At 41.7% G+C, this 12,726-nt stretch overlaps 1 protein-coding gene across 1 annotated transcript; it reads left to right on the top strand.

The window, feature by feature from the left end:
* Nucleotides 1-323: 323 nt before the first annotated feature.
* LOC114688002 (zinc finger protein 431-like) lies at nt 324-10,336 on the top strand. The gene is made up of 4 exons (XM_028862624.2): nt 324-786; nt 2,656-2,782; nt 2,985-3,045; nt 7,661-10,336. The coding sequence occupies exons 1-4, from the start codon at nt 784-786 to the stop codon at nt 9,315-9,317; spliced, it is 1,848 nt and encodes a 615-aa protein (XP_028718457.1). The 5' UTR covers nt 324-783; the 3' UTR covers nt 9,318-10,336.
* The last annotated feature ends 2,390 nt before the right edge of the window (nt 10,337-12,726 follow it).

Raw genomic sequence — 12,726 nt, 5'->3', positions numbered from 1 at the left:
TGCACAATATATTGGGGACACAATATCACCACAGTAGACTCCTATGTCAAATGGGCAATAATATATATAAGTATATAAAATTTATATATTATTATTATAAATATATAAATTATATATAATTTAGTCATTAGAGTATTGAGGCTCTCTAGTAAATATAGTTATAAGTAAAAAGCTTACTCTGATCTCATAGGGTTTACTTCTCTAAATCCTGTATTTATATTGATGGGCCTTTTCTACAGAATAACTGTTCAAGAGTGTGCATATTAGTGTATAGTTGTTTTTTTAATCATATAATTTTTTTTTTACAAAAATGAAATCATAGCACGTTTTCTACAGCACGCCTGAGGTATTGCTAGTCCAGAAAGTGGCAGTTTCCTTTGTCCTTTCTCAGTTCATAGCAAAACCTAATTCCCTAGAAATGAGTCCTCCTGAGGAAAGGAATAGTTCAGGGAAGACTTTGCAGTCCAGCCCCAAGTTCTGCATGAATGTCAATCTCTGCAGATCTGGGGCAGTTCTGTGCCTGGGGTGAAAGCCAGGGCTGCCAATCATTGGGCTCCCTCACTTCACAGCACTGTCCCTAAGGGAGCTGTTTAGATCACTCAGGCCTCAGTAGCCAGTCAGGACCTCCAGATGGACTGCCAATCAGAATGGGGAGGGCACTTCCGGTCCGCCCTGCAGGATGGTTTGTGGCTCAGTGGTTAAAGGTGGATCTCCTGTTCTGTGTGCTGGGCTGTGACTGGTGGCTGGGATCCATGAGGAGAGCGTGTGAGCACGGAATCCGCCATGGTGAGTGAGGGCCCCGTCCCACGTGGGGAGAAGCCGCCGGAGCCAGTGTGGGGTGTTCCGCAGGGCTGTGTATATGCTGCAGGACACGGTGTCTGGAGTGATTCCCTTTGGTCCCCTGAGGTCCCTGCAACTCCCAGGCAGAAGCAGGACCTCTGAGTGATTTAGCGCTGGGGTTTGCACCTTCACAGAGCATGGGGTAGTGTGAGCCTTTGTGCGGAAATATCCTAGTCACCATGAAAAGCATGGTGATCATGGTGATCATTTTTTTCATTTCTTTCAGTAAAAACTGTGGCCAGGGAAGGAAGATTTGCTAACTTGCAGAGCTCTGGTCACTCTAGTGTCTTCTAAAAGGTCTGCACTTGGCACTGAACATTCAGGTGTAGGATCCGTCTGCAGTTAATTCTGTGCAGGTGTAAAGTCTGTGTCATTAACACATTTGCATGTAGATGCCAGGGTGATTCATTTACCTGTGTCATTAAGGCCGGACTTACTATGATTCCTGGCTTCGTTTGGCAAAATTGACTCTATATTTATTGTGTTTTATTTCTAAGATTGATTTCATGTTCTGTTGATCTCTTTATTCTTTCCCAGACAGTACAGTCTTTTTTTTCTCTTTTTTTCCCTGCTGAGATAGGTTTTCTCTGTGTAGCCCAGGCTGTCCTGGAACTCACTCTGTAGACCAGGCTGGCCTCAAACACCAAGTGCTTCGTTTAAAGGTGTGTGCCGCCACCACCACTCAATTCATTGCAGTCTTTATTGCAATTTCATTCAAAGTTGGAAGTCAGATGGTGTCACAGTGTTTATGTACTATTTATTCAGTCGTGTGTTGATCAATTTTTCATTCATGATGACATTTTCTCTTGTTATTTTTGTTTCTCATGCAATTTAGTTTGTAGCTTAAATTGTTAGACTTTAATTGAACTTCTGCTGTATCTGTAGCTCCAATTCTGCATTGTCATAATATAATATTGACTGTAATAGACACATGGTTACTTTCTACTCAAGGTTATTCCTGCTCCCTGTTAAGGAAGCCCATCGTCCATTAGGCACAGTTCTCAGTGGGGTCCACACATCTCCATGGTTAAATGGGCACTGTTACACCCTTTCCTTAAAAAGACTCTTTAATTAGGTTTGCATTTATGGTAGGAGGAGATGGTCTTGTGTTCTAGGCAGGTAGGCCCCATGCAGCTAGGGAACAGGGAAAGAATTCCATGACCCCAACCAGAGACAGCTGAATCCATTGATGAGTTTCACCAACTGATTGTAACAGTTGAAGCCAGTTGTTCTCATCCAGGTCTTTCACCTTCTCCTCAGTCCCCAAACACAAGATGTTGCTTGGCCCCATTTTCTCCCAATTGAGTCTGATCTAGGCTGTGATCAGACAGATTTGTGACTCTCCATGTTTGCTGGACTGAAGTCTTTTGGGTTTAATTTGTTAAAATGTTTAAATCAGTGGTAGTGTTGCTTGCTATTAATCCCAGCACTTGAGATGCAGAGGCAGGCAGATCTGTGAGTCTGAGGCCTGCCTGGTCTACAGAGTGAGTTCCTAGGACAGCCAGGTCTGTTACATAGAGAAACCCTGTCTGGAAAAACAAAAACAAACAAAAAGAGTTGCCTTGGTCATAGTGCTTCACAGTAAGGGAAGAGTCAGTAAGATAGGTTATTTAGTATTTTGTTATCACTTTATGTCTCTGATATTATTCACCACCACATGCACTGGGAAATCAAGTAAGGCTAAATGAAAGAGTAATGTGCTGTACAGAATATTATTTTAACACAGAATTATGTAAATATATTCTCAATGAAGTGTACATTTGCAATGCAGTCAGTCTCACCATTTCTATTATGTACATATATGGGACACTTTAGGATGCAGTGACCTATGAGGATGTGCATGTGAACTTCACTCATGAAGAGTGGGCTTTGCTGGATCCTTCCCAGAAGAGTCTCTACAAAGATGTGATGCTGGAAACCTACTGGAACCTCACTATTGTAGGTAAAAATGTGAGCTTTCTGTCAGTTTTTAAATTAAGGGAAGAAGCCTTTCTTGGAGATTGGTGCTGTCCTATAATTTTGAATGTTAAAGAAGAAAACAATGGTGAATAAATCAGGCATTGTTCTAAAGTTCATGAAAGACAGTAATTTCAATTGTTCATAATTTCCAGTAATATATCACATTTTCTGGTACTGTATTTTAGGATACAAATGGGAAGACCATAATATTGAAAAACATTATCAAAATGCTACAAGACATGGAAGGTAATTTTTATGTGCAAGCTGATATATTGTATGTCTGTGATAAGTATTGGATTCCTGGTTGCTAGGTTCCTCCATCACTGATGCAATAAGTCAAATCAAACCAAATTAATAAATCCAGATTTCATAAACAAGACATAGTAAATCAGCTCACTTTCAGGGGCTCTCATAAAGAGAGAACAGGAGAGCATCCATTGTAGCTCTATGGGCCAGGTGTTAAATAGCCAGTAGGCATGGGCATGGTCCCAGGCATCTCTGGGGGAGGTGCCACCAATGGTGGGCTTTCTGCAATGGGGCCCCTGCAGCTGGAGATTCTAAACATGTCAAATTTTTTTGTGTATATTATGGGTGCAGGTTCAAGTCTGTCTACTTCCCACTGGCATGGAACGATGTGGGGTGTGGGGGGAGTTGGGAGTCGGGTGGGCCCATGGTCAGCAGGGGTATGGGTGGAGAAGCATTTGGATAGCTGCCATCCAGGAGACCTCATGCATCTGTTCTTGAGGAGGCAGAGAATGCAGGTTGCTAGGAGAAAAAAGAATAGCTTTTTATCACTGGCCTTATGAACAGGGATAGCCATTGGTAGTAGGAAGAATGATGGAAAGAATGGAACTGAGAAGTGTCCTGGTTGTACAGAAGAGTCAAGGGTGAATGAGTGAGGCATGAGGGCAGATATGCCTTTAATTGGGACATCTTGGAAAGCAAAGTTTCAGTTACTGGGTAGGTGCCCACTTGTGCCAGGAGAGGTGGTACCAGCAGGGATGTCCCAGGAGCTTGGGGAGATGGCATGCTAAATCTAGGGATGATGTATTCCAGGAGTACTGGAGCCATGTATCTGCTGTTTTTCTGGAGGTTGGGAGAGCATCCATCCTGTAAATGTGTCAATAAGAGTTAAGAGATATGGAGCCTTTATGAGCAGGCATGTGGGTGAAATTCACTTGTTAGTATTTGTCCAGTTGGAATTCTTGGTTGGTTTTGGCATCCTCGGAGCTCTTGCAGGAGCTGGTGCATCTGGAGGACCCCCTGGGGGTTTGGCCTTGGCCCTGGCAGGAGGAGTGAACCTACAGAATATGCTCCAAAATGGGTGGGGTCAAAAACAGGCTCTGGAAACAGATATTAATTTTCATTAGGTCACATTTCTTTACAAAGTAGCAGAGCCCTTTCCCCAGGAACCTTCACGTGTATGTAAAACTACTGGAACAGATTTACATCTTGGTTTCATACTACAAAGCTATGGCTTTTGGATATAAAGGCATGAACATTTTTAAGTCTAAATTCACTGAAGAAAGGAGGTTGTGTGAGTGGAGGAGGGAGTTGAACATGCCTGCAGGGTTCTATATTCTCTCTAATGTTAACCTAGCTCTAAAAGCTGGACCAGTAAAATCCACAGAAATTTAAGGATCCCTGAAAACTGTTTGTAATCAGTGCTCTGTCAGTTTGTCAAAACTGCATTTATCAAAGCTAAAATTTGGAACTTCTGAAGTTATATCTGAAACCAGTTTATCCTGTACCATGGAGTCTGTGAATGAGGCACACCTGTATGTATTTTTAATAGGTAATTTACTAATGAACTACCAATGTGCTTGTAGCCTTTGGGTTGGGGGCGATGTTAAACTGGCAAATCTATTAGAACCCTGGTCATCAAACACCATCAGATCTGAGAAGGATAAGTAAATGAGCAGGAGTGAACCAGCTTTCCAGTTACCCAGGCAGTCCCAAGTCTCTCTGTGGTCACTGGGGGACAAGTCCCAGAGGTAGCACTTGTTCAGATGCCAAGCTCAGAGGATCTGACAGATTCTTTGTGGAGTAGAAATTTGGGGAGATCGGCCTACCTGTCTTGGCAGAGTGGCACAATTGTTCCCCCATTGCTCCACTTATTCACAGTCTGGAGATGATCTCAGCAGCAGTTAATGGTGTAAAGCAGCTTTTGCTGTGTGGCTGTCTTTGTTACATTTGAGGCAAGCCTCCAGGTGGAAGTTTTTCTGGGCCATCCATCTTTTTGGAGAAGATACAGAATACTTCCAGGAGTTGGCCTGTCTCTCATAAATCTCCTGGGATGATTTTATATATATGGCTTTTATATTAAATGCCATGTTCTCAGATCTCTGAGAGTGTTTGAGAATGGGGGAACAAAATCTGTTAGGTATATCTAAATTAGACAAATGTTGTTTAGGTTTAACTTTGAGGCCATATGTAAGTTAAGTCTAAACATACAGTTTACCCAATTAGTTAGAGCTTACCAATGTTAGTAAAAGCCAGAAGATTCAGTCTGTAGTTTTTAGTGGTGATCCTAAGATATATCAGGCAAAACCAAGTTTTAACCTTGCAAACAATTTGTATTTAATATCAATGATCAAAACAGCATTGTTTTAAATCCTGTTTAATAAACCTTGTTTTTAGGACAGGACAGAAATTATCAAACAGAAATATATCCTAACCCAAATTATATTGGAGTCCTAATGTCTCCTTGGTGGTGCCAGTCCAAGTGGTTACCCTTACCAAAGATGGTGGTGAAGTATTTCTTTAAACTCAATCACATGGCAGCTGTGATGTTCTTCAGAACAGTTTCATCTGGAGTCACAAGCCTTACAGATTTTAAAACATACCCAATTAGCAAGACACATTCAGGACACGTAAACTCAGGCATTCAAAACTAGTCAGAAACACACATGTGTGGCCACACCATTCACACATTTCCACCACACAAATAAAGTAAACAGGATCATTAACAGAAACAATTTTTTTAATGAGGCTCCCAGCAGTTTGGGCAGCCTGATACCCGGATCCCAGAGAAGGCACTGCAGAGGGAAACTGAAAAACAGAATAGCAGCACATGCTGCCCAGTTGAGTAAGTCAGAGCAGCAAGTTGAGAATTTTGGAAAAAGAGATTTTTAGGAGGGAAGACGGTGTAGCAGAGTATATTGAAGTAGAACAAGTTTAAGGGTGGAGTGGGCAGGTAGAATTTTAGGATGGGGAGTATGGGAACAGACCCCCATGAGCTGCAGCAAGGTGGTAGAGGTGGGGGTGGTAGTGGTGGTGGTGGTGGTGGTGGAGGTGGTGATGGTGGCGGTGGCTGCAGCAGCAGCTCAGGTAGGAGGGAGGAAAGAAGGAGAGAGCAGACAGATGGACCAACAGGCTGGAAACATTTATGCAGTAGTTCAGGGTGTAGAGCAGACAGGAACAGAGAAAAAGGATCTATTGTGGGGAGAATTCCTGTGTGCCCAGATCATATTCCAGGAAGGAGAGAAACAGGCAGACAGACAAACGGAGATGGGGTGGGAGAGGAATGTGAACATTAGAAACACAGTGTGGCCAAACTACACCCTGGGAACAAGATGCAGGCAATAAAGAGTAAAAGGAAGAGAGAGGAATGGGGAAAGTATACTTGCAGCCCAATTTAGAGGAGACAACCCCAGTCTTTCTGGGGACTGAACTTGGACTTATCAACTACCCATTCACAAGCCATTTACCAGGGACAGAGTAAACTGGGGCGGGTACACAAATCACATCGGATTCTATAAACCTATATCTGGGAGCTGTGTGTGGGGTGGACTCTGTGGTGAAGTCTCTCTCACACAGGGGAATTCCAAGAGCATTGACTGTTGCTCCCTGAAACAGGCTGGGGTCACCTGGCACTGCAGTGGCTCAGCAGGCAGTCTGGAGGTTGGAAGAGGTCCTGGACCTCTAAGACATTTTGGTTTGGGAATGGAAAGCTTACTGAGCTGTTCCTTCAGTGTGGCAAAGGTGGAATAGGGAGAGAGAATGAATGGCCTTCCACAGCCACACCACATGGTTGTGGAAGGACTACTCACTCCAGCCAGTGCACCAAAGATCCCCAGTTGCTGGGTTCCTCCGTCACTGATGCAATAAGCAAAATCAAACTGAATTAATAAATGCAGATTTAATACACAGGGCAGGCAAAGGAGAGCACTCCAGGTGCTCTCAGGAAAGCAGGAGACAGATCACGAGAGCACCCATGGCAGATGTACGGACTGGGTCTTAAATAGCTGGTAGGCATGGTCCCAGACATCTCTGGGGGAGAGGCCACAGGTGGCAGGCTTTCTGCAATGGGGCTGCCTTAGCAGGAGATTGCAGTTTGAAAAAAAATGTTAAATTACCCAGAACTTTTAATGAAAAGCAAGTATGTAAATAGGCATACTTTTTTGTGATGATTATTAAATTTGTTTGTGATGATTATTAAATTTGCACAACTCCATGTACTCCAGTGTCAGGTAGCTGATCACTGTTTGCAAAGTTTTCCATTAAGGACAAGACAAGGAAACAATGCCATAATAGATGTCACAATTTCAATCATAGCCATGTGAGAGGCATGTTGTAGATCTGTCCATCCAATTACTAACATGCCTTCCAATTGTCATATCATTGATGAGGGCATTAGTGTATGGCCAAGACCTTTTATAAGCAAAGCTTCCATATTAAAGCTAGTGTTCCTCATTTTCTTGTAGGGAATGATTTAACATAGTTTAATGAGAGGAGCACTTTATGAGTGACTTTGAGAGGTAGAAACATGAATCTCTATTTTAAATATGTATCACACAAAAAACATTCGACTATGGTAATGCAATGTGAAAATCCTTTATTTGTTATCTTCCTTTACCAGGTGTGTCATCTGTCACTCTGGATACAATCCATGTGAGCATAAGGGGTATGGAAAGAAGCATTGTACTTCTGTCTCTCTCAGAACAACTGGGAAATATGTGGTCATCCCCACTATGAGAAAACATGATGACTGTGATACAAGTTTACAATTAATTGGTTTTCCAACTTCAGTGGGAATTCATCAAGAAACTCTCATTGGAGAAAAACCTTATGAGTGCCAGGAATATGGAAATTCATCTCTCTCTTCTGGTTCACTGTGCACATGTAGTGTGGCTCACAGTATAAGAAAATGTTATGAATGCAATCAGTGTTCTCTGATTTCTTCAAGTTCTCTTCAAAGATGTGAAAAAGCTCATGTGGGAAGAGAAAATAATAAATGTGAGTCATCTACTAAAGGCTTTAGCCTTTACAGGCATTTTCAAACACACCAAACATCCAAAAGCAAAGAGGCTTTCTATGAATGTAATCAATATGATAAAGCCTTTATATCTGATTGCTCTTTAGAAGTATACCAAAAAACTCATTTGGAAGAAAAACCCTATGAGTATAATCAAAGTTATGAAGCCTCTGCATGTCACAGTCTTCATCATCAAGTACATAGAATTCAAACTCGAGAGAAATGCTATGAATGTAATCAATATAGTAAAGCCTTTGTACAGATGAGTGATCTTCACAGACATGAAAGAATTTATACTGGAGAGAAACCATATGAATATAATCAATGTGATAAAGCCTTTTCAGAGAAGAGACATCTTCATGGTCACGAAAGATTTCATACAAGAGAAAAACCCTACGTATGTAATCAATGTGGTAAATTCTTTACAGGAAAGAATAGTCTTCGCAGTCATGAAAGAAGTCATACTGGAGAGAAACCCTATGAATGTAATCAATGTGGTAAAGCCTTTGCACAAAAGAGTAGTCTTCAAAATCATGAAAGAATTCATACTGGAGAGAAACCCTATGAATGTAATCAATGTGGAAAAGCCTTTGCACAGAAGAGTAGTCTTCAAAGTCATGAAAGAATTCATACTGGAGAGAAACCATATGGATGTGATCAATGTGGTAAAGCATTTACACAGAAGAATCATCTGCAAAGTCATGAAAGAATTCATACTGGAGAGAAACCCTATGAATGTAATCAATGTGGTAAAGCCTTTGCAACAAAGAGTAATCTTCTCAGCCATGAAAGAAGTCATACTGGAGAGAAACCTTATGAATGTAATCAATGTGGTAAAGCCTTTGCAATGAAGAGTTATCTTCTCAGCCATGAAAGAAGTCATACTGGAGAGAAACCCTATGAATGTAATCAATGTGGTAAAGCCTTTGCACAAAAGGGTAATCTTCTCAATCATGAAAGAATTCATACTGGAGAAAAACCCTATGAATGTAATCAATGTGGTAAAGCCTTTGCAATGAAGTGTCATCTTCAAAGTCATGAAAGAATTCATAGTAGAGAGAAACCCTATGAATGTAATCATTGTGGTAAAGCCATTGCCTCGAAGAGTTATCTTCTTAATCATGAAAGAATTCATACTGGAGGAAAACCCTATAAATGTGACCAATGTGGTAAAGCATTTGCAAGGAAGAGTAATCTTCACAGTCATGAAAGAATTCATACTGGACAGTACCATATGGATGTAATCAATGTGCCAATTTAAGATGTGAGATCATGTGGGTGTCATGTTGGTGCTGGAAACTGAACTGTGTTTTCTACAAAAGGTACAAACTGGAGTCCAGTTCCATCAGTGTTCAGGTCCCAAAGAAGAGATCAAGCATCAGCAGAGGAAGGAGACTGCCATGATCTGAGCATGAAGCAGTATAGCTGCTGCTTTATTGAAAAACGACTACACATTTTATGCTCTATAACTGAATCTTAGTTTAGACTCAAGCAGGTTAAAAACAGACTTAATGATTCCAGGATAAAAGCAGCCATCAACCTCATTACAGCATTTTTCTGAGGCAAAAAGTGATAAATTCAGCAAGTATCTTAATGCCTTTCTGGATGTGAGCCCATGGTTTCCTTTCATAGTTGCTTTCATCCTTGGAACTAGGTGTATCCAGTTAGTAAATCATTAAGTTCTCTATTTTTGGTGTAATCAGTGGACACAATGGGGATTCTTGTGTGGGAGTAGACATAGTGATCACACTGTGTGCTTCCATGGTGGTGGGGATTTTTTCCAAGAATTTTGTTTAAAGAGACTGCTTTACCTATGTATATGTTTCCATCCTCCAGTGTAGCCAGCAAAAAAAAAAAATTCCCACAGTAAAAGGCATAAGTGGTGAGCATGCCAGGGTCAGAGCTGTGCCCAGGAGTCCCTGGACAAGGAAAAGGAGAATGATGGAAAAAAGGCTTCCTTCTTGCTCACTGGTGGAGCACAATAAGCTGAGATTACACAAAACTGAAAAACCTCCCAGGTGACAAAGTATTGAAGAATCCTTCCACTTCTCACATGGGAAACTGAAACAGAAGGAAGACAATCGTGGCTAGAGCAATTCTGGGTATTGTTCCAACTCGTTATTGTAACTATGGTAACAAGTGTGGTACACTTACATCTGTTTGAGTAACAGGCATAAGGAGGTGAAATCACTGAACAAAGGTTGAAAGACAATAAATGGACCATTAGTAGGATTTGAACCCATGTATCCCATGTGTACTCATATAAAGTTTTTAAGACTGCATGTATTTATTAATGTAAGGGTGAGGGCATGCATGTGTGGGAATCAAAGAACAACTTACCTGAATCCATGTTCTTCAACCATGTGGTTCCCAGGGATGGTTCTCAGAAAAACAGGCTTGGCAGCAAGTATCTTTACCAGTGAGAATATTCTCACTGGTCCCCAGTTGTATCAATTTGTATGTGCTCTTTGTGTGAATGTGCATGTGTGGAGGTCACAGGTCAAAGTTTGGCATCCCACAAATTGATATTATACTCTAAATTGACTTTATGGGTTATTAGGCATGGCAAGGCATCTCCAGACTCTGGAATTCTCCAAGATATGCCAATGGAGACCCTAAGGACAGGGGAGGCATTTGTGGCTTTCTCTCTAGAGCCAAATAGACAAAATATTTCTTGACCTGAAGTTCAGACAGTGCCTGGTTTATTTGTGCTGTGAGTACACAGGGCCTTGAGTCATTAAAAGATAATATGTGGCCAGGCAGTGGTGGTGCATGCCTTTAATCCCAGCACTTAGGAGGCAGAGCCAGGCAGATCTCTGTGAGTTCGAGGCTGTCTGGGCTTCCAGGTAAGTTCCAGGAAAGGTGCAAAGCTACACAGAGAAACCCTGTCTTGAAAAAAAAAAAAAAAAAAAAACTCTGTATTTTTGATTGTGGTAACAAATCACATCCTCATAAATTCATGGCTGTATTATCCACATATTGCTTTAGTTTTCCTGTTTGTCATTCTGTCCCTATTATATTCCACCCCTTTTGTATTTTGTTTTACTTAAGATCAAGTTCAAATCCCTGGAAGCTGAATATTTCCCCTCTGAAGAGGCCAATCTGGATGCCAAGATTTGATGAACATAAAAACATGATCTCTTACCTGTCAAGGGTAACAAAATAATTGTTTGAATTTTTTTTCTTCCTAAACATTTAAATTTATGAGGAACATGTTCAGCACCTGGGGTATTAAAACACAAGGTCTGATTTGGGTAGCTCCTTTCCTGAATCTGGTACCCTGTACCAAGTTCCAGTGAAAAGGTCACTGGTTGCATCCTGGCTCAGGGTGGCCCCTTATGAAGCCCCTGCACCCACCATATTACAGAGCTCCCAAAGAAGCCTTTCTGCTAAAGGAGCCTTTGAGGTGCAGCAGGCTATCCTGGCCAGCTCTGAGGAGGAGGATGCACTGAGGGACCAAATGACAGTCTTGCTGCAGAGAATCTAGTTACTACAGGCTCTGTGGAGCATGGTCAGGTGATGGAACATAGTGAAAACCATCTCTGTACAGAGAGGGATAGCTTGCTGGATCCAGCCTGGGCCAGGTGCCTCAGGGACATGTCCCTGCTGCAGCCATCTATGACCACTGAAGGTGGGGTTTTGATTTAGGTACAGAGGTGTGTGGTTGTGTCTTGCCATAGATGCAGCTGTTGCAAGCCTGGAGCTGTTGAGGAGACAGCTCAGCCATTCAGTTTCCATCATTCACCTCTGCAATATAAAGCCTTAGGGACCACCTTTCTCAGCCTGCAGAATGATGACCAGGACTCCTGCACTGGGAGATCAGACTGGGACATTACAAATGGTGCTCAGCCAGCCCCACCACACCTTGACTGCCTACACTCTTCCTGTGATTCCCATTACTCTGCAACACTTCACATGTTACAACTTCTGATATGCCACCTACATCACAAGTATCCACCAGGGAGTATAAGCTCACTGTGAAAGGGAAAAATAACCAATGTGGAACATGGGTGATGGCAGGAGGATGACAGATGGGCTCAGTAGATAGTTTGAGCTTCTGGACCCAAAACTCAGTTATGGCAATAAACATGAGTACAGTGCAATATTAAATAAATCCAGGGAATGTTGTGGCTCATGGGTGAAGCCACTGCATAGAAATGTCTGTCAATTTTTCTAGAGATAGTTCAAAAAGGTCTCAGCCTTCTGGAGATTGCAGAAGGTATGGCAAAGGCTGGCATTGTAATGCTGAATTCAGATCATGAAGGAACAGACACGGTAACCCTTTGACATTGGGAAATGTTCTGAGTGGGCCTTCTGGAGGCCCCAATATCAAATTTGATCCAATGATTATCTGTCAGCATCAAAACTCCCAAAGTTAGATTACACAGTGGTTTATTAACTTCTAATTTTTATATGTCCATGAGAACAGACAATATGCACAGAGATATTGTATAGTACAAAGAACTTCTGAATTAAATTAGTTTGTATATTTTAAAGATGTGTTAACCTCATAATGGAAACTGGGATATGTGTTCCATTGGGGAACAGATTTTACCTTTGCTTTCACAGGAGAAAGAATAGTGGTGAATACCATCAGGATTGATAAAGGTAAGGTTTGAATACAAAGGACCTGCTGAATAAGGAGAGGTGACAGGTCATCAGACAGCTTG

The sequence above is a fragment of the Peromyscus leucopus genome, unplaced genomic scaffold, assembly GCF_004664715.2.
Source record: "Peromyscus leucopus breed LL Stock unplaced genomic scaffold, UCI_PerLeu_2.1 scaffold_1305, whole genome shotgun sequence".
Taxonomy (NCBI): Eukaryota; Metazoa; Chordata; class Mammalia; order Rodentia; family Cricetidae; genus Peromyscus; species Peromyscus leucopus.
Note: the sequence above shows the minus strand (reverse complement) of the source record. Positions and strands in the feature narration are given on the sequence as shown.

Excerpts from the sequence above, each read along its gene's own strand:
- LOC114688002 (XM_028862624.2), top strand. Across the intron at positions 2,783-2,984 it reads CTGGAACCTCACTATTGTAG|GATACAAATGGGAAGACCAT; the intron begins GTAAAAATGTGA and ends ACTGTATTTTAG. Across the intron at positions 3,046-7,660 it reads AATGCTACAAGACATGGAAG|GTGTGTCATCTGTCACTCTG; the intron begins GTAATTTTTATG and ends TTCCTTTACCAG.